Source organism: Sceloporus undulatus, chromosome 3, assembly GCF_019175285.1.
Source record: "Sceloporus undulatus isolate JIND9_A2432 ecotype Alabama chromosome 3, SceUnd_v1.1, whole genome shotgun sequence".
Classification (NCBI taxonomy): Eukaryota; Metazoa; Chordata; class Lepidosauria; order Squamata; family Phrynosomatidae; genus Sceloporus; species Sceloporus undulatus.
The window spans coordinates 69,766,556-69,791,939 of NC_056524.1; the positions used below are offsets into that span (position 1 = coordinate 69,766,556).

At 39.8% G+C, this 25,384-nt stretch overlaps 2 protein-coding genes across 2 annotated transcripts in view; one reads left to right on the top strand and one right to left on the bottom strand.

The window, feature by feature from the left end:
* The window catches only part of HMGN1 (high mobility group nucleosome binding domain 1), a 1,114,480-nt gene that overhangs the window by 180,931 nt on the left and 908,165 nt on the right, over positions 1–25,384 (bottom strand). The gene's annotated exons all lie outside the window — the stretch shown is intronic.
* IGSF5 (immunoglobulin superfamily member 5) overlaps positions 19,548–25,384 on the top strand; it is a 64,829-nt gene continuing 58,992 nt past the window's right edge. The window contains 2 exon segments of the mRNA XM_042457840.1: positions 19,548–19,803; positions 22,139–22,218. Coding sequence (XP_042313774.1) covers positions 22,161–22,218 — 58 coding nt within the window. The 5' untranslated portion in view covers positions 19,548–19,803; positions 22,139–22,160.

Below are 25,384 nucleotides of genomic sequence, written 5' to 3' on the forward strand. Positions count from 1 at the left end.
CATCCCAGGAACTTTCTCAAACGGGTAGTTAGTATACAGCTCAAAGCACCGATGGAAGAAAACTGAGTTCTAGATCCATTTGACTCTACAGGCTGCTTGGAGTTCAAGTCTGCTTTTCACCTGCATGAATGTCTGGCTCTGAGGGACTATCTGTTTTAAACAAAGATCTGATGGCCATCTGTCAGGGATATTTCAGATATGGATCTCCATATTGGCAAGGGGTTGGACTAGAACTGAATGTTTGTATGAGTCTGTGGATTGGGGTGATTCTAGAAGTCACCCAAGCTGTTAATACCTCAACCATGGTATACATCTGAAGTGAATCAGAAACAGGGAGTACTCAGGTAACTTCTGAGTAGACCTTTGTTGATGCAGTGCTCTGAATAAGATTGTCCCTGACTGTTAGCTGGGTTTCACAAAACAAACAAACAAACAAACAAACTTCCATTAACTGACTTCTCATTCATAATCTTTGTCACTGGCCTTATCTGCACTGCAAAAATAATGCAGTTTGACACTGTCTTAACTGCCATGGCTCAATGCTATGGAATACTGGGATTTGTAGTTTTTTGTGGCACCAGAGCTCTCTGATAGATATAAATCTCAGAACTCCATAGCATTGAGCCATGGTAGTTAAAGAGGTGTAACATTGCATTATTTCCCCAGTATAGATTAGGCCACTGTGGACTGTAAGTGTGGCTGTGGTGTGTATGTAAATAATTCATACACTTATCTTTTTAAAGGTAAGTCATATTGAAAGGATCTAACTTGAATAAACACTTGCAACCTCCTAGCTTTCTGTTCTTCCTCACTAATGACTGTTAACATCTTGACCATACTCTGATATTGCTTGGCCACATGAATCCCAGTTTTTATCCTGGGATTGTTGGAGAATATGGTTTAATGCCTGGAGCATTTTGGTCAGGGGAACAAATAGTCTAAGAAGGTCCTATTCACCCTGTTTTTATCTTGCAACCAGCATGATGATGGGCATGGGAGATGGAGGAGGGAAAATACATGAACAATCAGACATCAGCAACATATTGGGGTTGAAAAATGTAACAGACAAATGGATCTAAAAAAACCCCACCTAACAATGTAAAGAAAGAGGGGTAAAGGAGAAAAATACAAGCAATCCAGCAAATAAATAAAGATGAAAATAAATGAAATTGTGAAAAATTTGTACAGAACACAGGATAACAAAAGTCTCAACACAGTTCAATCAAAACCGACAGGGCTAGGCAATGAAATATTGCTTAATCACATACAATACAACAAGAACACATTCATAGTAAACATTAGTTTAATACACACAGTATTCAGGGCAACTAGATAACTGCAGGAGTCTCAACCTAAATATAAAAGTCTATGGTGGGATACAGACCGCCCATTTCGGGTGGCCTGCAGCTGCTCCTTTGTGCCACGTATTGGGGCCAGGGCAGCCACAGTGACAGCTCAGAGGCCCCAATCTGGCGCTTTTCAGGACCAGGGAGAAGCGGCAAAATGCCGCTCCTCCCCAGTCCTGAAAAGGGGTGAATTTGGGGCTTCATGCCCCAGGACACCCCAGGAAGCTGCTGCCAGGTGGCTGCAGGAACGAGGTCCTCCCCAAGAAGGAGCTCTGTTTCGGAGCTCCTTCCGGTGCTGCCGTTTGGGCACTCGGATGCCTGTGCGTCATTGTCACGTGCCCCGTATAGTGCACAGGCACTGAAAATAGGGCTGTTACAATTAGAAGGCTCTGGAATAAGAATGTTACAATTAGAAGGCTGTGGAATAAGATGTGGGTGGCATGGCTATCTATTGTATGAGAAACTTAAAGTTAATAGAGATTTTAACAATCATTTTATTCAACATACTCTTCTATGAATTTGGTTAAAAGTAAAACCAAGGTGGTGCAAAAAACAAAAACAAAAACAAAAACAAAAACCTCCAAAAAGAGCCTCCATTAATGAAGCTTTTTTATTAACAGAATAACTGTGTCAAGATAAATGAGTGACATATGAGGACATATTAGAACAAAATCAAGATGAATTAAAACTGAACTCTAATAATTACAAAATGCATTAGATGTAATATGATGTATTTTAAAATGTGAAAATTTTAATAAAAATATCCTAAAAAAAAAAAAATGAACTCACAAGAGCAGATGTTGACAATGGGATATAATTGTACCTGGTTTACTTATTGACAGCTTAGAGAAACATTTGTAATGGACAAAAAATTAAAAGATATTGGAGAAGCAGATTCAGATTTTGAGAAAATTGTTAAGTCAGATGATAATAATAAAATAAGCAAATATTATAAAGCATTATTTATCTTTGACTCTTCTCTGTCGTGTATCCCTCAGATCCAGACCACAGCCAAGGCTTGTAGATTCTTTTTGTACAATATTGCCAAAATCCGACCATATCTCTCCGCCTCTACTACCAAGATCCTGGTCCATGCCCTAGTGATCTCACGACTTGATTACTGTAACTTCCTCCTGGCTGGGCTTCCTCTTTCTCAGCTCCGTCCTTTAATCTCTGTTCAGCATTCAGCTGCACGCATTATCACTTCCACCCACCGCTCTGACCATATCTCTCCTGTGTTGGCATCCCTTCACTGGCTCCCCCTCCCTTTCTGCATTCAGTATAAGCTCCTGCTGTCGACTTTTAAAGCCCTCCATGGACTGGCCCCTCCTTACTTATCAGACCTTCTTTCTCCTCACCTTCCCACCAGGGACCTCCGTTCTGGTAGTCAAGGTCTGCTGTCTCAGCCCAGGATTTCCTCTGCCCCATCCCACATTCGCCCCTTTTCACTTGCTGCCCCTCACTCCTGGAACCTTCTTCCCCCACAAGCAAGAGCCATCACTTCTTTAACCAGCTTCAAAACGGAGTTGAAAACCATCCTGTTCAGAGAAGCCTTCCCAGGCATTGCATAATTGTCGCTTACTATTTGATGTTCTTTTGGTGCCTGTTTATCAAACCATTTCCTGTATTGCTATGTACTGTATATGCATTATCCTACTTGAGAGTATGTAGTTTCCCTGGAAAATGATTAACCATCCATTATGAAGCCAAGCCCTCCCTCCAGTCCATCTGCCTTGGTCCAGGCCTTGAAGGTAGAGAGGAACTGCTCGACCTCTTACCCTTTCCCTCCACCACTCCCTTCTCCTTCTGTGTCATGTCTTTTTAGATTGTAAGCCTGAGGGCAGGGAACCGTCTAACTAAAAAGATTGCATGTACAGCGCTGTGTAAATTTACAGCACTTCATAAATAAAGGTTAATAATAATAATAATAATAATAATAATAATAATAATAATAGATATGGAAGAAGATTTTATCAAACCCCAAATGGTAAAATGGGTCCAAAATATAGGTCAGAATATAAATTTGGAACCTTAAATTTGCTTGATTGCTATTGTATCTTTATTTGTATCTTATTGTAATTTTTATATTGTATTTCCCCACTGCTGTTAGCCGCCCGGATTCCCCACGATTGGGCAGGATACAAATAAATTATATTATTATAAGAGAATTTTTTTACAAAATGCAGTACAGATGGTACTTAAAACTGTATAAACTAGCTAAGATGAACAAAACTTTGAATAATTCATGTTGGAAATATGAAAAAGAAATGGGCACATTCTATCATCTATGGTGGGAATGCAAATTTGCAAAGAATTATTGGAATACAATTCATGAAACAATAGAAGAGATTTTAAAGATAAAATTGAGCAATGACCCTAAAAGATATTAAGTTAAGCATTAACTAGGAAGAAGAAACAGAGAGAGAACATGGAAGATTAATGTTTTACATGTCAACAACTGCTAGCTTGTTGTATGCATCTAAGGCGTGTTACAAACGGCCATTTAGTATGCACTCCGCACATACTAGGGTTAGAAAGGGGCGTGCTAGGGTTAGGAAGGGTCTTACCTTCTTCTCGGCTCCTGTTCCTAGGATGGGCGAGGCACGTACTAAATGGCAGCCCCCGTCTACACAGGGACCACCATTTTGACATCTTGGACGCACAGCGTCCGGACGTCATGCGGCGGAAGTGACGCCGTGAGTGTGCGACTTGCGTCTTGTGGCGCCACTTCCGAGCCCAAAGAAGAAGCGCCATTTCGGTGCTTCTTTTTAGCTGCACCGGGAAGCCTCACAGTTTGGCCACTGGGGCTTCTTGGTGCAGCTAATGACGGCGGCGGCAGACCGCCTGTTTTAGGGCGGTCTGTAACGCACCATTGTGTAAAGAAAAAAAGCTCCAGATTTAAAAGATTGGTTTTACAAATTGATTGGCTTTATGGAAATAGATAAATTAACACAAATATTGCAAAAGAAATCGATAGAAAAATTCCAAAAAGGACTGGAATCCTTTGATTTGTTACTATAGAAAACAAATGGGGACAAAACTGGAACAGTGGTCTGGATTGATAAAAGGCTACAAAATGTATAAATGTACAGGAATGGAAAATACCAAATTACAAATATTTTTGCTTTGATTAAAATTATCTGAAAAAATATCTTTTTCATTTTTATAGTTTACAGGGAGAAAAACTTACAATATATCAGTATAATTTTAAAAGCAAGGAAGATTCGTTTTAAATGTTTTTTTAATTATTGTTAGAGGTAGAGTTTTAAATGTAAGGAGTATGTCTTGTTTGTATGTTTTTGTACTGTTTTAAGTGTGTTACATATGTTTATTTATAAATAAATAAAGATTACATTAAAAAAAAGAAAGTAGGGCTGGGCACGTGTGGATGCCCAGCCCTACCAAGCCCTAATTTTGGCCCCAGGCTGACACAGAGCACCAGTCTGTATAGGGCCTAAGTCCAATTGAATTCACTGGTGATCACTCCTTAGGAAGTGAGCAAAGGATCTGGTGTTGTCCTGTCAGTTTTTTTCTCTCTCTCTTTCCATAGATCCTGAAATAATGGGTGCCCATCCTGGTATTCTCTACTCCTCTTTTGGCAGATCAAGATGTAGGAGATTTTCACATGGGCAAAAGTGACAGGAACATAGCAGGATGCTCCCATTGCTATCGTGCAATTGTGCAAAGTTTATCAAACGTCCCACAATCACGTCATTACTTTGCAAATAAAGAGGAATTCTAGCACTGCTTTTTATTCACGGGACTTTCCCATGTTTATGCAAAGTATGGTTATACAGTGTTTATGCAAAGTATGGGTGGGGAGAGTTCATCTTGAAAAGTAAAGATAAAGTGAAGAAACTATGTAGATGTCCAAGGGGAGAGTAATGGACAGAGGATGTTTGTGAATAGCGGTATATAAATAAAACAAATTATTAATTATTATTAATAATGTACTTTTCAAAACATCCTTTTTATAGTTGCAGTAAGGCAAATCACCATGGCTCTGGAAAAGGAAGTTGGTTTGACTCAGTTTGGTAAAAGGAAATTGTTGGGTTCTACTTTTTGAAAGACAATATTTTGGAAAATTTAGGATTCTTCACAAGGTGGGACTAATGAGAGAAACATATTAACTATCTTCCACTAGGGCCATTCTTGACATTCAGTACAACATGGCTGATGTAGGTTGTGCTGAATTCGAAAAACCGTGGTGCAGTGTGTGTGTGTGTGTGGGGGGGGGAATCAGAGTACCTTGACCAAGAAAAGACTTCTGAAAAGTACATTTAGTACAAGAAATCTTAAACTACTGACAATGTTAAATGACAAAATGTCTTTTTTTTTTGGGGGGGGGAACATTGTAAAAAAATCTGCCCAATTCAGTGTCATATATATTTTTTGTCCCAGTTTTGTGGAAAAGAATTATGCAACTACATCAAGGGGTCTCAAACTACCTCGGGATACGAAATACCCAGGTTACGAATTTTTCGGGATACGAAAAAATCCCATAGGGATTTATTGTTTCGGGTTACGAAAGTTTTTTCGGGTTACGAAAAAACTCCGGCGCTATTTTAAATGGAGCCGCGGCGGAGCCGCGGCTTTTTCCCCATTAGCGCCTATGGCATTTCGGCTTACGAAGGCTTTTCGGGTTACGAAAGCGGCCGCGGAACGAATTAAATTCGTAACCCGAGGCACCACTGTACTAGAAATGTTTGGATTTTTACAGTTCATGAAGAATAGAGAGGCTGTTTTCAAGTCTCTAATGTGGGGTGCCAACATTAAACAGCTAAAATATGACAAAATAGTCCTAAGAGACTTACATGGAAAGATCAGAAGGTGACCATAAAACCAAAATAAGGTAGAGCCATGCTGAAAGAAAAGTGAGGATATTTTAGGAAATTTTAGAAGCTACAGTACATAGTTATTCTGTTCTCAGGAATCTCTAGGAAAAGCAGATTAAGCACTTCCAGAGCATGCTGACCCAACTGTTAAATTAACTGGTGCTCAGTGGCATCCAAGTGAGGGGCAGAGAGGGCACTCTGCCCTTGGTGGAGAAAAATAAAAAGATGCCAAGGTGGTTCTTCATCCCACCCCCCTGACAGAGGTGCCAAGTAAGAGAAGAAGGGATTGGCTGCAAGAGGATAGCCATCAGGCAGCCCTCACAATCTGCTTCAAGACATGCCAATCTTTCCCCCTCTGCTTCCTCTTCTCCTTCCCCCTGAAATTTCTTTGAGTAAAGCAGTAAAAAAAAGGGAAGAGGTGAGAGGGGGGCAATGTTAGGAGCAGCTTCCTTTTGAAAATGAATGGTTAGTCCTCAAACAAATTGCCCTGCTAGTCTGTTGCAGCAAAAGAAAAAAGAAAAAGCCTGCCCGGGGGGGGGGGGGGGAAGAACCTAGCATCTCTTTAAGACTGATTTATATTTTGTAATGAGCATGAGCAGTTTGTGGTTATCAATTCACTTTTTGAGATGTAATGACTGAGGAAGTGGACTGATACCCACAAAAACTCATTCTTATATATGAATCAGTTAGTCTTAAATGGGGTGTGGATCTCTTCTGCTTCTCCCCTTGCTTTTCCTTTTCATTCATCCTCATGTGTGAGTTATAATTTTGCATCTTTAGTACCTTTTCTTCCCTGCAGAATGATGAATCCACTAGAGATTTTAAAGGGGAGGGACATTGTCCCAGTGTTATAGTATAAGGTTCCCATATGACTGGATTGGCCATATTAAATCCAGATTCTAGGCATTGTACTCAGTATCTGCTATGTCCATTAGCTGGCCTGGATTCTAGGTTTTCATTTTCACTTATCTTTTAAAGTAAGCCTCTAGCCCATCTGGAAACAGAGATATCATTATGTCCCTTCAAAAAGTTTCTGACTTATGGTGAGCTTAAGGGGAAGCTATCATGGGGGTTTCTTGGAGAGATTTCTTCAGAGTGGAGTTTCCTATGCCTCCCTCTGAGGCTGGGAGAGTGTGATTTGGCCAAGGTCACCCACTGGGTTTCCATAGACAAGCAGAGATTCAAACCCTTGTCTCCAGCATTGTAGACCAATGCGCCAACTACTACACCATACTAGTTCCCTGGAAGCAGAGACAGACTGAAAAAAAAGGACAACCCTCTAGGCTTAAAGGAAAGAGCTTGTTTTTGTTATCAACATGGTAGAAAATTCTAAGGTGAAGTTGCAGTTTTGTGTTGGAGCAATTGGTTAGTGGAAAGAGTTTTCTTTTTTTAAGAAAAGGTACTATAAGTATACCATAACATAGTATGAAGACATGGCAATCATTACAAGATTTCCCAAAAAATGTAAGCTGTATTGTATTTTTCCAAAGCAGCTTGAAAGCTGAGGTGGATGCTCCCAGATAGAAAGCAGATGACAGAAAGCCAGATAGCAGGTAGATATCCATAGATAGATAGATAGATAGATAGGAAAGGTTAGATGTTTATTGTAGGTTTTAGAGTTCTTGTTAGTAGTTTCAAATAATAAAGGAAATTCTTTGAAAAGAGCAAATTCTACATTTCCTTGTCTTTGGTATATGGTATGGTCTTTTGAACCATTTATTCAGGAGATTATCACATGAGGCTTCAACAGCATAGCAATCCTGGTTTTGAAGCAAATGGAAACATACTGATATCAAAGCAATCTTTATTACATCACTGGTAAGGTGCTGCACTGTACGGTGCACCAGTATCCATACTGTCCCACTTTTACCTCCTCCCCATTAGTGCCCTACTTAGGGCATGAAGATCAGTTTTGCTGGGTGGTGATTGGGAAGAAGAGAGATGGAGTAACGGGGTGGGGGAGATCAGGAGTAGGAGAAAGAGAGATCTGACAGTGGGTTGGTGGGGAAGAGTGATCAGATGATGGGGCAGCTGGAAGAGAGATCAGGTAGAAGGAGGTTTGAAAAAAGAAAGATAGGGTGGTGAGGTGAGGGGAGAGAGTTTGGGTGATGTAGGTGCCAAAAAAAATAAAAATCAGGTGGCAGGGGGTGGGGAGTGAGGGAAAGTGGGATCGGTGGATTGGGAGGGGAAGACAGATTGGATGCGAGGAGTTGCAAAAGAGAGATTAGTTTTAAGATCACTGTAAGTCAGAAATGTCTTGAAACGACACAACATCTAAGCTACCAGATTGGGTAGAGACTTAAAATAAAATAAAATGAAAACTTAGAATCCAGGCCAACTAATAGTTGTAGCAGATACTGGCTACAATGCCTAAAATCTGGATTTAATATGGCCATTTCAGTAATATGGGAACCTTACACTATGGGGAAGAGAGCTCAGGTAGAAGGCAGGGTAAGAGAGATTGGGTAGCAGAGGAGCAGACAGAAGGGAGATCAGGAAGTGTGTGGGGGAAGGAAAGACAGATCAGGAGGTGGCAGGGTGGGTGAAGAGAGGAAGCAGGGGGACAACTAATTTTGGCTGCCAACACTTTCCCAAAGGTGGATGCTGTGTGACTGTGCAAACAGCAGCAGCTTCAGGAAGGTACCGGCAGGCAAAATTGCTGTGAGGGGGAAAAGGGAGGAGGAGAAGAATCACGGCCATTCACACCACATGATTGCCTGAGAAGTGGAACTGAAGCAGAAAGGACCTACTGCACCAAGGCAGAAATGGAATTGCAGTGACATTAATGAATTTTGCACATCAATGAAAGATGTACAATCCTGAATGGAATGCAAGGCAGCAGGGCAGACACAAGGTTGTGCAATAAATACCAGACAAAAACACTTTGCTTTTGTTAAAATTTGACTTTTTTAGCCTTATGTGATAATCTCCTCAGACATGTGAACCCCTAAACTAAATGGGTCTTTAAAGTAAATATTAATTATATATTTCTATTTATCAGGATACTATTCCATTCCCTACTTCATTTAATATGGGAGGGTTGTGTGAAAGGGGAAACAGGTCTGTCACCACACTGGATTGATACTTGCTTTGAATATTTAGTGTGTGTGTGTGTATCCATACAAAAAGGAAAACAGGGTTTTCAGGGGCTTATTCATGACCTGGTACACACTGCCAGGAATCAACGTCCTGGTGGCGATAGTAGGGCTCGGGACTGTGCACCAACCGCATGGTCCTGAGCCCCACTACATGTGGGCAGCGCCATTACAGCACTGCCCTGCCCACATGGGGAGCACATGCACGTCCCAGGGCCCACACATCATGCAAAGGAAGAGACGTTGTAAGAGACGACATCCAAAAAAGGAGCCACTTTAGGCAGCTCCTTTTTTGGTCCACAGCACTGCTGGGTGGTTTGGTTGCTATGACAATGCTGTGGACCAAAAACAGGTGCCTATAGACTGCCCTGAAAGGGGTGATCTGTACTGTCCCCATTTTACTCTTTTCCAGTAAAAATGACAAATGAATATTGTGATAGCTTAAAGATTAACAAACCTTTTTGACCTCATTTTCACTGATGGCAGCATTGGTGGGGCAGTGGTTAAATGCCTGTACTGCAGTCGCTCACTCAAAACCATAAGGTTGCGAGTTCAAGACCAGCAAAAGGGCTCAAGCTTGACTCAGGTTTGCATCCTTCCGAGGTCACTAAAATGAGTACCCAGATTGTTGGGGGGAAATTGGCTTACAGTTGTAAACCGCTTAGACACTGCTTAAGCGGTATGAAGCGGTACGCCACCACGCATGAGCCCCATTGTTTCCAATGGGGCTCGAGCATAGGTGGAATTCGCCTTACGCGGAAGGATCCGGAACGGATCCCCCGCGTAAGGCGAGGACGCACTGTATATAAATGAAGCTTGTTTGTATATAAATTAAGCTTGTTTGATGGCACTGCCCCCAGCTGTCCTACTACTTGATGTGAGAGTAAAGGAATCATGCCCACCAGATTCATCAGCTACCCAAGACTAGATGGGAGGGATGCTGCAAGCCACAAAAATTCCACAGAAACACTGTTTCTTTTCACCCACTCCAGGGAAAACATCCAGTAAATGGTTGGGGATGCTAACTTTTCAGGAAGCCAAGGGCACCAAATTCAGTAGATACACAAGACTAGAAGGGAGTGCTGCTACAAATCACAAAATTTCTCAGGATCAGTTTCTACTACTCATTGCAGGCAAAACGTGCATTCTAGAAAATAGCCCACAACACCAACATTTCAGATAACCATGCTTACCAAATCCATCCGTTGTAGAAGAATAAATTGGAGTGATTCAATAAACTAGAAAAATCTATAGGAATTGGAGCCAAATGTCTGTATTCTAGAATATTGCAGAAAATATCAGCTGTCTAGGAAATGGTATAGATGGGCACAGATAGGTGTTTCCTGTGATTTTTTGAAGCTTTTTACATGATACCCATCTAAAGTTGGTCATGTTAATTAACCCCACTTAACATCTTGGCTCATTGAGGAATGGGGATTAAAGTCCGAGCACTCACTAGTAGCCAAAATGTCTAAACTGAGGCTATTGTACTTTGGAATACAGTATCATGAAATATGACTCACTGGAAAAGAAAATAATGCTTGGTTAAATGGAAAGCATTAGGAAAAGGAAAAGAAAACATTGCTTCTGGATTGATTCAGTCAAGCAAACCATGAGTTTGCTGAGTCTGACATTGCCTGTTAATAGATGTCTTTCATTCCTAGGGTTACCATGAACTGAAACCAATTTGATCACAAACAACAATAACAACAATAGTGTCTATTGTCTCAAGCTATGGCAGACAGTTACCAGAATACTAAAGGGATTTTAGAACCAGTAATGCTGACAGTGAGCCAGCCTGGTATAGTAGATTGAGTGTTGGGCTATGACTCAGGACACCAGGGTTCAAATCCCTGGACAGCCAAAAAAATCCACTGGATTATTTTAAGTAAATCATATCCTCTGAGCCTCAGAAGAGAACAAAGCTTGCAAAACAAAACAAAACAAAATCTGAGAAAGGTTCATCTTAAGATCACCATAAGTTGAAAATGATTTGAAGGCATACCACAACAATAAGGTCAACAGACATACTGGTGATATAGTATAGTTTCCTCCAGTAATTATGACAATATGCAACTTTAAAATGATCCTTTAGCCATGACAATTGTGAGGATAGCACTGATTTGGTATAAATTCTGCAAATGTACATAAATGTTATGCAGTGTATATCTGGTATATTTGACACCTCGTGCAGATCATTTAAAAAATCCCAAGAAAAACCCTCTTGTCATCAGAAACCTTTTCCAGGTCTGATGGAGCTGCTGTCCAGGTGGCAAAGGAAAACTGCCTGGCCAGCAGAGCTTTACTGCTTGGCAAACTTCTGAAGGCAGCCCAGTCCCACCAATGGCTGATGGTGTGGGTAGGCTACTTCTTCCGCTCTGCAGCCATTTTGGATCTGGTGGAATTGCTGACTGCATGGGAAAAGGAGGAGTCTCACTTTCCCTCCTAGCCAGCAGAGCCACCAGATTTGGAAGGCACCCCTTCCCACCAGTGCACTGGGTGACCCTCTGAGATTTCAGCTGGTGCGGTTTGCATGCCCTACACCTCTGATGTTATGTCCTGTTTGTGGAATATATGTTGCAGCTCTAAGTTTAGTTAGTTGTCTGGAATGCCATTTGCTTTTCCTACTGTCAAATCGCTACTAGGCATAGCTGTGTTACTTTTAATTTAATGAATGGACTCTTTCATAAAAGAGCATGAAGATTTTTAATGAGCAATAGCTGGCAATAATGAGATGTTATATTTCAAAGGATGTGTGGAGGATTAATTGTGCTGCATGTTAATTAAGAACAAAAATAATCAATAATGGAGTGCATGTTTGCATTAAATGGAACTTTCAATTCAAGAGCAACTTAGTATCATGCAGGCCTTCTACAATGAAAATTCAGTTACATATTGAAACAGACAAAATATTTAAGTTCTAACTTTCCTGGACAATCGGAACCTTTTTTGGTCTATGGACCAATTTCTGGTCCAGGGAGGCTTGGGGGCTCCCTTCCCAAGTGAGAGGCAAAGGCAAAGTGTGTGGTCTCAAAATGTGGTTCTTACCTATTAAGTAGGTAGTGTTACCAGAACTGAAATCCTCTGAATTTTGGTCTCTGTGTGTGCTCTCCCTATGGCCCCAAATGGACTCTGCACTCTGGTTAGTCATGATCTCTAAGGCAAGTGGTCATGTCACACTACCCCATAAACACATCGAACAGAATAGTTTAGGAGTTGCATATGAGAAACTTTAACATCTCAGAAGTCAGGAATATAGATGATTTGGGCAGGATGTTCTGTCAGATAATATGATATGGCTAATTTACAACTTCATCCTCACTCCAGACATTGCCAGACCGAGTGATCCTTTACAATGTAGATTTGATGGCTGTATCCCATCACAATTGGACCCAGAGTCAAGACTCATCATGTGTAAGTATCACCATTAGTTCAGCCTCCAACTTTTCCAAAGCTAACTTCTGATTTCCTTAGTCCTTGTATGTATCTGTGAGTGAACGTGGATTGTTGTGTGATTTTCCCCCCTTAATAAAAAAAAAATCATTTAGAGAATTCTGTCTGCAAAATTCATTTGATCTCTTTTCTCTCAGTATACAGGTGGAAAACAATTCTACAAAAGGTTGCTTGTAGCACAACATTAAAATTAACCAAGCTAATTAAAATTTCCCCTAGAGAGATTCATTGTTACAGTAGTAATGTACCAAGAGAAAAGATTATTAAAAATAATGTATGTTATGTTGTAAGGTCAACTGATGGGATCAGTAAATTTGAGTGTCTAAATATAAATTATTTGGAATGCCCTACAGGTTCTTTTAAATAGCTACACACATTCCCTTAAAAACCCAGTATAACTCTCTGTGTGACTAGAGATCCTTCATCGTCAGGGTGCTCAAATGTGCAGAGTTCTGTTCATATTTAAGTGAATGCTAACAGCAAAAATTACTCTGCTGATACAGGGAGGCTAGAGTTAGAGGCAAGCAGGACTGGTGCATACAGGGATGTTGCATGCAGAGCCCACCCCTTCATTTCACCCCTTATAAATTCAGGCAAATGCCTACACAGAGGCAAAAGTAGCCATAGTGTGTGTGTGTGTGTGTGTGTGTGTGTGTATCCATTTCCCTATCTCGTTTAGGTCTCAAAAATCTATTGAATGCTTTCAGTGTCTATTGTCATCAAGAACACTTGTCAATAAACTACTCCAAAACCAAGGTAATGGTATTCGGCAGAAACTCTCCAAAGCACAAATGGATCCTAGACCAACATAACATAGAACAAACCCAACTATTCAGATATCTGGACATAGTTTTCAGTGAGTCCCTTTCTTGGAAAAACCAAAGGGAGGCAGTGAAACTGAAAGCTGACAAAACAGTCAGAGCCTTATTTTTTTGTGGGTTTTTCGGGCTATGTGGCCATGAAGATACCAGCCACAGATGCTGGCGAAACGTCAGAAAGAAACCTTTCTGGAACATGGTCACATAGCCCCAAAAAACCACAAAAAACTATGGATGCCGGCCATGAAAGCCTTCAACTAAGTCAGAGCCTTGTTGAAATTCTGTTACAGCCAGGGAGGCCGGTTGGTTGAACCTGCCTTTAAAATTTTCAACAGTAAAGTCATTGTCCAGATGCTTTATGGTGCAGAAATAGGGGGATCAGATATCAACACTGGCAAAGCCTTGGAAATATGACAAAACAAATTTCCCTGAAAGCTCTGCACTTTACCAAATGGAACCCCTCCACTTTTTTTGCACACTGCATTTGGATGCCCATCAGTTAAAACAAGAATAGATTTTACACAGATAAGATATTTTAAACACATTGCTACCCTACCAACTAATCGTCTCCCAGCATTGTGTTACTTGGAAACATGCGACAACCAGTTCTGGAAATCAAGTTTTCAAATTCTTTTACAAAATTATAACTTTTCTGAGTTGAACATTGTTATTGGCATGGATAAGAGGCAATTAAGAGAATTCCTTTATTGATCTGATTCAAGAAAAGATCTGCAGTCAATCAAGACCTCACAATTTTCCTTTTGGTTCTCCTTTTTGAAGATTGAACATTTTAGAGCCAGATATTTGACTAAGCTCAAATTGCCTACTTTAAGAATTGCCTTCACTGAGCTACGATTTCAATTAACGCCTACTGCGGTTCTAGATGAACGCTACAACAAAGTGCCTTTTGAGAACAGACTATGCATCTGCAGTCAGCCTCAGGTGGAGGATATTGTTCACTACTTGTTAATTTGTCCATTGTACAGCAACCCTAGAAAGAAATTTTAACACCCATGCTGAGAAACAAGAGTGGGAGCTCTACTCTTGATCTGGTCCAATTCCTTTTGAGTGACACCAATGATTATGTAACACATAGAGTGGCTCTTTTTGCCATGGCTGCAAAAAAGATTAGAAAGAGAGAGTAAAATAAAATTGCCATAAATTGCCAGGGAGACACTAAGTATTAATTAGATTTTATGATTATCTCATATATGTTTACTAATATCCAGGAAAGGTGTCTCTTTTTCCTTTTGCCCTTTTTAACAGTAAACTATTTTTAACTGCACATTAAATGTTGGGACATTTTTTTCCTTTGTATTCTGTGCCTTTTGTTTTAAATGTTAAATGTTTTATGCTTTTTGATAAGCTCATTTTGTCATGGCCTTTTGCTAGTACAATAAATGTTAACTTGATGATGACTTGATGAAGTAGCCATAGATCCAGCAAACAGCACAAGGAAATCGATGGTGCAACTTCAGGGACACAACACAGTCATGCAACCAGTGCTACGACGGTAAATTCTGAAGCACAGGCTTTTTAATGCTTGGACATCAGGATAATTCCTATAGCAACATCTCGGGGCATGTCTACGTGGGCAATTTACACCACTTTCCCCTTGCCTACATATCGCCCTATCTACACAACAGAGGGTCAAAGTCCCAATTCAACTGTGGATTGTCCTTATGTGGGAAAGCAGTTCTGCATAGAATATGTGCCATCTCTGCCTTAAATCACATTAAAAAAATCTCCCAGGGAAATCTGGAGTAATCCAGAGCAACACCGGGTAGCTGTTTACATGTGTGTCCTGCTGTACCACTCAGCACTGCTACTGCTATTATGAGTCACTCCCTCTGAGCTCACAACAAGGTGCACAGCCATGTGATCAATGCTGGACACCTCATTTTCAATCCCAGTGGGAGCGACTCACAACAGTGGTGCCAGAGCTGGGTAGCAAAATGGGATACAGGTATAGACAGCTGCCCAGTGTTGCTCTGGAGAGCCCAGGTAATGGAAGGAGGGTGGAATTCAGAAAAGCTTCAGACCAGAATATTCTAGGTGTAGTCAGGAGTATTTTGGTCAGTGTAGACCCATTCTCTGTGGAGAGTGCAAAAATGCAGGTAGGTAGCTGTATTGCTCTAAATCAATTTCTAATAGTTTTGGTCCCTTCTGTAGTGTCACCCCCAAAGGCATTTGGACTGCAACAGAAATAGAGCTGCCTGAATACCCTAAAGGCACCAGATCCTATCTGATCTTGTAAGCTAAACAGGGTCAGCTCTGCTTAGTACTTGGATAGGAGACCACCAATAAATACCAGGTGCTATAGGCTATAATTCAGAGGAAGGAACTGGCCAAACCATCTCAGAATATTCCTTGCCTAAAGAACCCTATGGAATTCATGGGATCAGCAGGTGCCTAGAAGGCATACACACACAGTTCATAAAAATACATAGTTGCTGCTCTGAAAAAAAACATTTGCCCTTCAGTTCAGAGGGAACAGGAGAATCCAAGGAATGTTCCAGATGATGTCATATTTTCAGCTAATCAAAAAGTCCCATGGTTTCAGTCCTGAGAGCATTGGTTTCACTATATTATTGGTTGTGCTCTTACTACATTACAGGAGCCCTGGTGGTGCAGTGGTTAAATGCCTGTACTGCAGCCACTCACTCAAAACCATAAGGTTGAGAGTTCAAGACCAGCAAAAAGGGCTCAAGCTTGACTCAGGCTTGCATCCTTCTGAGGTCGCTAAAATGAGTACCCAGATTGTTGGGGGCAAATTAGCTTACAGTTGTAAACCGCTTAGACACTGCTTAGGTGGTATGAAGTGGTATATAAATGAAGCTTGTTTTGTTTTTGTTTCTTCTCTTGAAGAAGGCTAAGGAGTATTGCTATGGGCATGGTGGTTTGACCTGCGCACAATACTGACACAGTAGAGAAAGGAAAGCTGGAAATCAAATCAGTAGGATTTTAATCCACCAGAGGGTTCATTTCAGAGATTGCACTATGCTGTGCAAATAACAGATGGGGCATCTATAAGTCTGGCTCCTTTTAGCTGTTGGCTTTTTGAAGTTCCTTGTTAACCTTTCTCTTACTTTATGCTAAGAAGGCTTCTCTCCCTCCCAAAATTTATTGGTTTTTTTCTCCTTTTACATTGGTATGCTGTAACATCGCATACAATAAAGAAAGCTACACCCTTTTCCTGCAACTGCACACTAATAACTCAACTGTTGCAAATATAGCAAAAGCAATGATGGCTTCTTGTGTACATATCAGTGTGTCTATACAACTGTGTCAATATACTGCTTGCTACTGTGGCGTGTGATCTAGCAGTGCAGCAAACAGGAAGCAAGATGAGATTTGGCCTGGAATGAGATTTGGCCTGGAATGAAAGCTGTAGTTGTATATGGTTTACATATGTACTTGAATTTTATTAGGAATTACCTTGTATCTCACTTGCGTGGCAAAACACTATTGGAAAACTGAAAACATGAATGATTAAAGCTATGAAATGTTCCATGTTCCACAACTGCCAAGAACAATGCAACTTTAAAAAGGATGGAAACCACAAAAGGGTCTGAGATGTGGCTAAAGATTACTAGCAGACATGGGGGAAGGGTTATTTTAACTCTATTCACACTAAAGAAAAATTATCTTGGTCTGCTGCAATTTTTCTTCTGCTGCACTTTTTTTTACATTGGACTGTGGAAATGCAAGATTCTCAGATCTGGGACAAATTGAAAGACCAAGTACAGATATACCTCAGTTAAAGAAGTAGAATAGGGATAGGTTCCAAGATCACAAAAAAGAAGAGCAGTTCAATATGTTTCAGGAACATGTTTTCTTCAAAGCTAACAATGGGGTGGAGCAGAAGGCCAATTTTGGGCCACCTTTCACAGCCACGGTATGGCTTCGACCTGATCCAGGGGCATGCATCATCTGAATGCGCCATCTGTTTTGGGCCAATATTCTCATATGAAATGAAACAACCAGGTCAAAAAAGCCCTGCATAAGTAAACAAGAATATTTAATAAAATAAAATAAAATAAAATAAAATAAAACTTTTATTTGTATCCTGCTTTTCTTTAGTAAAACAATCAAAGCGACTAACAACAAGTTAAAACATCCTCATATAATATTACATCATAACATCCCCCCTTAAAAAAGATTTTAACATAATACATTTAAAATATATTAAAATATCTATTAATGATAAACATAACATGGGTAGTGGTAGCATAGTACATGGGGTGAGGCTAGAGAGCTACCCTTATCTTCTCTCCTGTTTTCCCTCTGTTCATGCATGCTCAGTAAAGGATTCTGCTGACAGCTTCTGTTTTACCTGGTCTGTTATAGTAGGCATACAGAACCACAGAAGAATCAGAGTACAATCCTACTCTTTTTGCAGATCAAGCTTTATTTTATTATTTTCTATAGACACAGACACACAATCTGACATAAAAAGTCTATGTTATACCAATCTTGCTTTACCACCCTTACATGGTCAGTCCTGGTGATCTCCAGACCACCCAGAAAAGGCTCCCTGTCACAATTTCTTCTTGCACTGGAGATTACTGGTAGCGATACTTAGTGGCATCCCACACCACTGGGGCAGAGCTGAAAGGACCTGCTTCCAATTCACTGCCCCACATGGCTTTACTTGTGTGTGGCTTTACTCTGAAGTAAAGCTGTGCAGAACAGGGACTGGGAGGGCGCCGGGCCATCTCCCTCCCTGCTGTGCAATGTGGCATGCATCAGGGAGTTAACTCTATTCATACTTACGGGCACTCAGCAGGTGTCACCCCATTCTGTGGTGTCACCCCTCTTCAGGAGTGTCACCTGGTGAAGTCCAGACCCTCCACATCCCCCTATTGACGCCACTGGCAGTGCTGCTTCTGGTAGAAATGTTGGTCTGCTATGCCTCAATTGACAGGAGAGCAGACCTTGGCTTGATGCTTCTTTCCTATGAATTGAGAATGGGATTCTGGACTGGTTGATGACTTTAAGAAATGCTTGATGCTTCTTTCTGAGGAATTTACAATGGAATTCCAGACTGATTGCTTTAGGGTGACAAAAACAGTTATTCAATCAGGATATTCCCAGGATGGGTGGACATGGAATTTGGCTGGAACCTGACAGGGAGTCAGCAGAAACGGTTGGCTGACTTCTTTGGTGCAAGGAGATCCATTGTCTCAAGTTGCAAGAAGAAATTCAGATGACTTGGAGGAAGAAAAGAGCCCTTAGTACATCCATTTAACTTTGATTTTATTATTCCCTGAATCATCAACATGTCTTGAGTCTCACTCCTTGTCTCTCTGGAACCTGACCTAGTGTTCCTAAAAGCCATTGTGACCTCTCAAGAACATGCTGGCTCTAGATCTGAAATATGAAATATGGTGACAGTGTGGGTATTCAGGGTTGCTAACAGTAGTAGCAGTTATAAAGCATGGAATGGTAGGGCATGGATAGAGAGAAGAAAGTTTTAGTTGTCTACTTCAATAACTTCAACAGTGATGGCCTTTTAAGCTGGAATGAGAATTGTGCAATCCTCAAAATGTTGTTGAATTGCAATTCCTGGCATTCTTCACCACATTGGGTGTGTTGGCAAGGATGGCTCAGAGCTGCAGTTCAACAGTGTCTGGGGGACTGCATAATTCCCTCCTCTGCTCTAAAGAAAGATTTAGAGAATGCTTCCCTCATCTAAAGAGAACATTAAACCTATAATCTAAACTTTCTTATGTGAACCACTATTTCTACACACAGATATATTAAAATGAAAAACTGCCCCATTTAGTGTCTGTATGTTAGAGCAACCATGAAAACACTATCAAGAAGTTCACTTTGTTTCAAGTTAATTTTTTCTGCTAATGTGTGCTGACCATTGCTTTATAAAAATAAGTATCATTGTTTCTTTAATTTAGCTGGGTGTTTGTCTGACGTTAGTTTTGTACCTGAGTTTTACTTCCTGCTTTGGTAGCTCTTGTTAATTATTACAAATCAAGAGAATGTACACTGGTTCCAAATACAAGCCGTATCTTATTATGAGATAAAATATTATAGCAAATAGACTCACAGAGCTCACCAATAGTTGTACAAAATCTTTTAGGACTTTCCTGCTGATTCATAAAGGAAAACCCATGGAGAATTATGCAGAATATGTGGTTATATGCCAACACGAGGAGTTATTTGCATGGCAGAAACAGAACAGAGTCCACCAGGATTTGCCTCAAGGTTTTTAAACAATTTTCTTTGGTTTAAAAAGGTAAGATAACTCTACTTCTAGAATTAGTAAATTTAGTATGGAGGGATGACAGGGTTTTCTGAGCAAGGGGAATCCATAATCAGAATGATATTAGCAAAACGATGTCACACTTATGAAATTAAAACATTACAGATTAGCAAATGAGGAATTTGTAATGTAAACAGAAAGCAGGAAGTGAAGTAGTCATCTGAACAGCTTAGTAGGTCTGATAGAAGGAAGAACAATATTTCTGTGTTTGGGGTAGAAATGCAGGATTTTTTGTTTTAAAAAATCAGCCCATTTGTTTCTATGCTGGGCACAAATGCAAGCTAACAGAATGTTTCATCCTTCCTCTGCTGCTATATTCTGCTGCAGGGGTGTCGGTAGGGAGTGTGTGGGGGAGTGCAGATTACACCAGGTGATACCTTAAGGGGTGCGTGACACCACTAATCTCCAAATGTCAGATGTTTGAGGAGTGGCAAAAATGGGCTGTGGCATTCCCCTGATCCTATAAATCACTGAAATGGTGTGAGTGGGGCAAGACATATTGGGAGGAAAAAGAAGAGACCTCATGTTTTCTTTTTAAAAAAATGAAATTAATTTTTTATTCTTTTAAAATTTTCTTAAAAAGCATCACATCTTACTAAATTTTCACTTTAACCACATGAAACTATGTACATGTAAAAACTCTGTACATGTAAATTTAGGGTGTGAGTATGATATTGGAAAGGTATAATTTTAATGTTGCTAGATGTTTATGCCACAACGACTGCCATTACATTTAGTGATATACAGGAATTATGACCTATGAGTAAGATAGGTTGAGTAACATTACTAAGAGTTCTGTATGGTGTGGTTTGAAAGGAGGTCTTTGGGAGTAGTGACACTATGAGTAACTGCACCAGGTGACAACAACCCTAGTGCTGCTCTGCTGCAGGCAATTTCTTCTTGTCTGTGGCAGGCAGGCTTATGCTTAAAAGAAAAGCTGCCTTAGGATGTTTGCTTACTTGCTCCCAGAGCTTTGCTTCACTCTTCACAAATGAACATCTTGTCAGAAATTTAGGCCACCCATTTACAATTTTCAGCCATAAATCTTAAAACATATTTCTTGGAAGTAATCTTTCTCTAAACACAATACTGGTGGGAATTGCTTTCATACATAATATTATACCAGTCTCTTCCACTGGTGATATGTCTGCCTTTTTATATATTTTATTGGAGGAGCAGGAATCATGCAGCCCTCCAGTTGCTATTGGATTTCAGCTCTCAGTATCTCTCATTATTGGCTATGCTGGTTGGGGTTGATTGGAGTTGCAGTCCAATAAGCTCTGGAGCATCCCACAATTTTTTAATTTGCTGTCTGCTTATTTTTATCTAATTCTATTTGTATTATTATCTATTGTTTTATATGTATTTTGTAGAATGTATGCCATTGGCAGGTTTCATTTTTATCGATTTTACTGTTTGTATGTACAGTGCTGTGTAAATCTACAGTGCTATATAAATAATAATAATAATAATAATAATAATAATAATAATTCTCACCGCAGTTTACTCTGATGTAAATAATTTTGTAAAGGCAGCTGGCTATGAACTGAGATCTGACCTGTGCTGAGCACTTCCAAGCATTTCTTCTATGACTTCCCTTAATTACCATCTCTTAGTAGATTAGTTGGAAAGCTCTAAGCACTGGATAAGTACAAAATTGTAATCTTTTTCTTTATTGTATGAAAGAATATAAAAAGTTACGTGGCTGGTTTACTGTTACTTTACTTTCTTGGACATGCACAATAATTGTGTGCAGTCCATGGCATAATACAGAACAATATTTATTTTGAGGGTGGTTCCTGTTCATATTTTAAGTGAATAGTAAGCCAATCATGTAACTTTTGCTCATTCTCTCACCATATTCTGGAATCCTGTGATCTCTTTATAATATTCAAGAGCATCTATCATCTAATTCCTGTAATATACTGGTTTGTATGATGCTTCTGAAATTTATTCCTAATAAAGTCTACTATGTTATGTTTGTGCAATCTCTTTAGGCACTGATTTTTTTTTCACTGAAAAAACATGTAAATGCTGATTAAAAGTACAGTATACAATATATATTAAGCCAGTGTGATGTAGTGGTTTGAGCAGTAGACTACGATGCTAAAGACCAGGGTTTGAGTCCCAGCTTGGCCATGGAAACCCACTGGGTGACTTTGGGCAAGTCACACACTTTCAGACTCAGAAAATCTGTGATTGGTTCGCCTTAGGGTCACCATACATTGAAAATGACGTGAAGGCACACAACAACAATATACAATATACAGTATATTTTACAGTAATGTCTGTGTGTCCTTTTTTCCAGATTCAAAGAAAAAGCTTGCTCAATGGATAGATGTCACAAATGGATTAGGCTGACTTTGGGTCTTCTAGCTGTTCTGTCAGGTAGGACCCATTTATTATTGATTGAATAGAGTGAGGCCTTTTGTATAACTCATCAGTTTGATTTTTTTCAGGGTATTTGTAATAACTCCATAGATGTTTGAAATAGCAGAGTGAAATGTGATACATAACTCAATCTCTTCCTTCTGCAATGCTGAAAGCAATGCTCAATGTTCAAAGGAAGAAAGATAATACAAAATATAACCCAGTGTAATCATGGATGACCAATTTTATTTTCAGGGGGCAACACACAAAACATACAAGGCAGCACTAAAGACTTAAACACCTTCACAACAGGGTTTTTTATTGCTACAATTTATGAAAAGACAACACTAACCACTGACACACTCTTGGCAAACTGCTCAGCTTCAAAGTCTACAGTGGAGGAAAGAACCCACTCTGGTCTCCCATAGGAATAAGAACTAGAAGCCTATATTAAAGTTATATACACATACAATAAATATACATAATGTTACCTTTTGGCCTGTAACAAATGGCATTGCAGCCATAAATAAATAAATAAATAAATAAATAAATAAATAAATATATAAAATTGAAGTCCCACTCCCATGGTGCTGTTTCTACTGCATATCAGGAGAATAGATAAGAGCAACTGGCAATACTGCAAGATTGTCAAAACCTATTCGGATTCCATTCCAAATCCAACACAGTGCATAGAACTCTGGACTACCATGCAAGGGCAGCATGTATGTTGCACCATCATACCCTCCAAAATTTCATAATATCAGACTGTGGTCAATATGGCAAAAGTTATTAAAGAGGGAGAGCAGATAAGCTAGAGAAGGCTGCAGCAGTTTGCTTTTGTCTGCACCTAATGAAAAGGGAAATATTGCCCTAGAAGGAGTGTGAGGATATTTTGGGGGTAAATATTGATTTATTTTTGGGGAGTGGAGCCCTTCAAGGTCTCCTGGGGAGAAATGTTGCCCCCTATCCTCAGTCGTTCACACCAGCATCAGATAAAGTTAGTGTGCATGTTCAAGACAACATCAAACATTTCTAAGAAAAACCCTTTGGGTTCAGTGGAATAAAAATATGATGGGAAATAGTAATCAGGGCTTTAGCAGGACACAGTTTTATCTGTATTCCAGAACAAATGTGAAATAAAAGGCAAAGCAGTGTCTCCCTTGAAAATGTCAGCTCATCTGCTAGATCCACTTATAATAGGAAGGCAGTAGTATATAGCACAAGGTAGTATCTCTCTTGAACACAGATATCAGATCCAAGATTACAAGAAAACTACAGGAGGCTTGCATGCCTTTAATGTTTTTTAAGGTTAGTCTTAGGGATGCCATTAAGTCAGGAATGGCCTGAAGGCACACAGTGACAACAATGAAAAGGGGTTTGAGCAGGTGTTGCTTGTTACCTGGTCATCTGACAAGTAACAGCTGCAGAAAAACCTTCTTCTGCACATCCATTAAAGGGTAGGAATCGTCTCCAGTTTTTAAAATGGCAACCCTAAGATTCAGAACAAACATTTCTCTCGGCATTCGGAACACTAGCAAGTTATTGTTTTCCTTCCATTTTCCATTTTCTGTTCTTCGTTTTTGGGTGAGAAAAACTACAATACAGTTCTACTTCTTTGCGGGAGGTTGCAGGGAGGGAAAGTGGTAAATGATCACTCAGGGTCTATTATCTTCTGGTGGAGTTTTAAAGGCAATCATAATGATAGAGAATGAATTTTATTGTGGAGGTAGTAAACGACTTTAATTATGAATTCAGAGCACCAAATGAGTAAAAACCAAACTACAAGTGATGTTTATCATGTAATTCGGCTTTGCATCCTGTTTCTTTTTTAAAAAAAATAGCAAGAGAATTGTGATACAGGAGTTATAATTCCTTTCACCTATTTTGCCAGCATGAGAAATTATGATTAGAGTCATTGCCAATTAGTCAGCTTTCCTGGGTACAAAACTTTAAAAAGTTTAATCTTACATTTCCATGTGCCAAAATCTTGAGCTACCTTGGCTCTCTTTCCAGAAGAAAGGTGGCATATATATGAAATAAAATAAAATAAAATTTTATAGAATGGATTTGGAAAATGCAATGAGAGAGAGAGAGATCCCAAGGGATTATGATGAAGCATATAGCTTCACACAGCTTTCAGTATGCATGGCATTAAAGAGAAAAGGTATTTAAAGCTTTAGCTCCTAGAATCCCATGACCACTCCATGGGAATTTTGACAATTGTAGTCCAATAACACAAACAAAATTGTTTCCAAATGGCAACACAGAGACAGCCCTTTCTGAGTAACCACAACTATTCCTAAGGGTGGTTCACCAATACATCTACCAAATCATATAATACATATAATAGATCTACCAATACATCCCGATTTACCTTCTGCTCACATATCATTGAGTAGTTATTGTCAAATTAAAAATGTCCCAGTTTAAATGTAATGCTAAACAATTCTTTATTGTTATATACACAAGCCGAAGCAACCTTGACTTTGCATTCTCCTCCCTTATCTCTCCTTCTCTAGTGTGTGACTGTGAGGAGGAAATCAGAAACACAGTTAAATAATAACTAGGTTAGGAATTAAGATATGACTTGTTAGTGCTAAAGTTAGCCTCTAACTAAAGCCTCTAAAGGAGCCCTGGTGGCACAGTGGTTAAATGGTGGTACTACAGCCTCTCACAGCCACAAGGTTGTGAGTTCCACCCTGCAGGGCTTCAGGTTTGACTCAGGCTTGCATCCTTCTATAGGTCGCTAAAATAAGCACACAGTTTCTCAGAGGCAATTAGCTTACACATAGTAAATTGCTCAGGGATGCTTAAGTGCACTGATAATTGTATAGAAATGTACATGCTATTGCTATAAAGTGACTCAATGCTTACAACTAGATACTGTATATACTCAACTATAAGTTGACCTCATGTGGGGCAGATTTTGGGACCAAAATGATGGATTTTGATATGACCCGTAGATAAATTGAGGGTAAAACTGAGAGACATGTAATAAAGGATGCAAAGAATGGAGCAAAGGAAAGCAATGCCAAAGAACAACATTCCATCAAGCATAACTGTTTCTGTACTAAAGGCTGGATGGAGGAGAGAGGAGAGCAGGGTCAGTGCTTCAAGGACAGATTATATGGTTAAATTTCACCAGGGGATGGTTCCTTTTTTAAAAAGTAAGGGTTAAAGTACA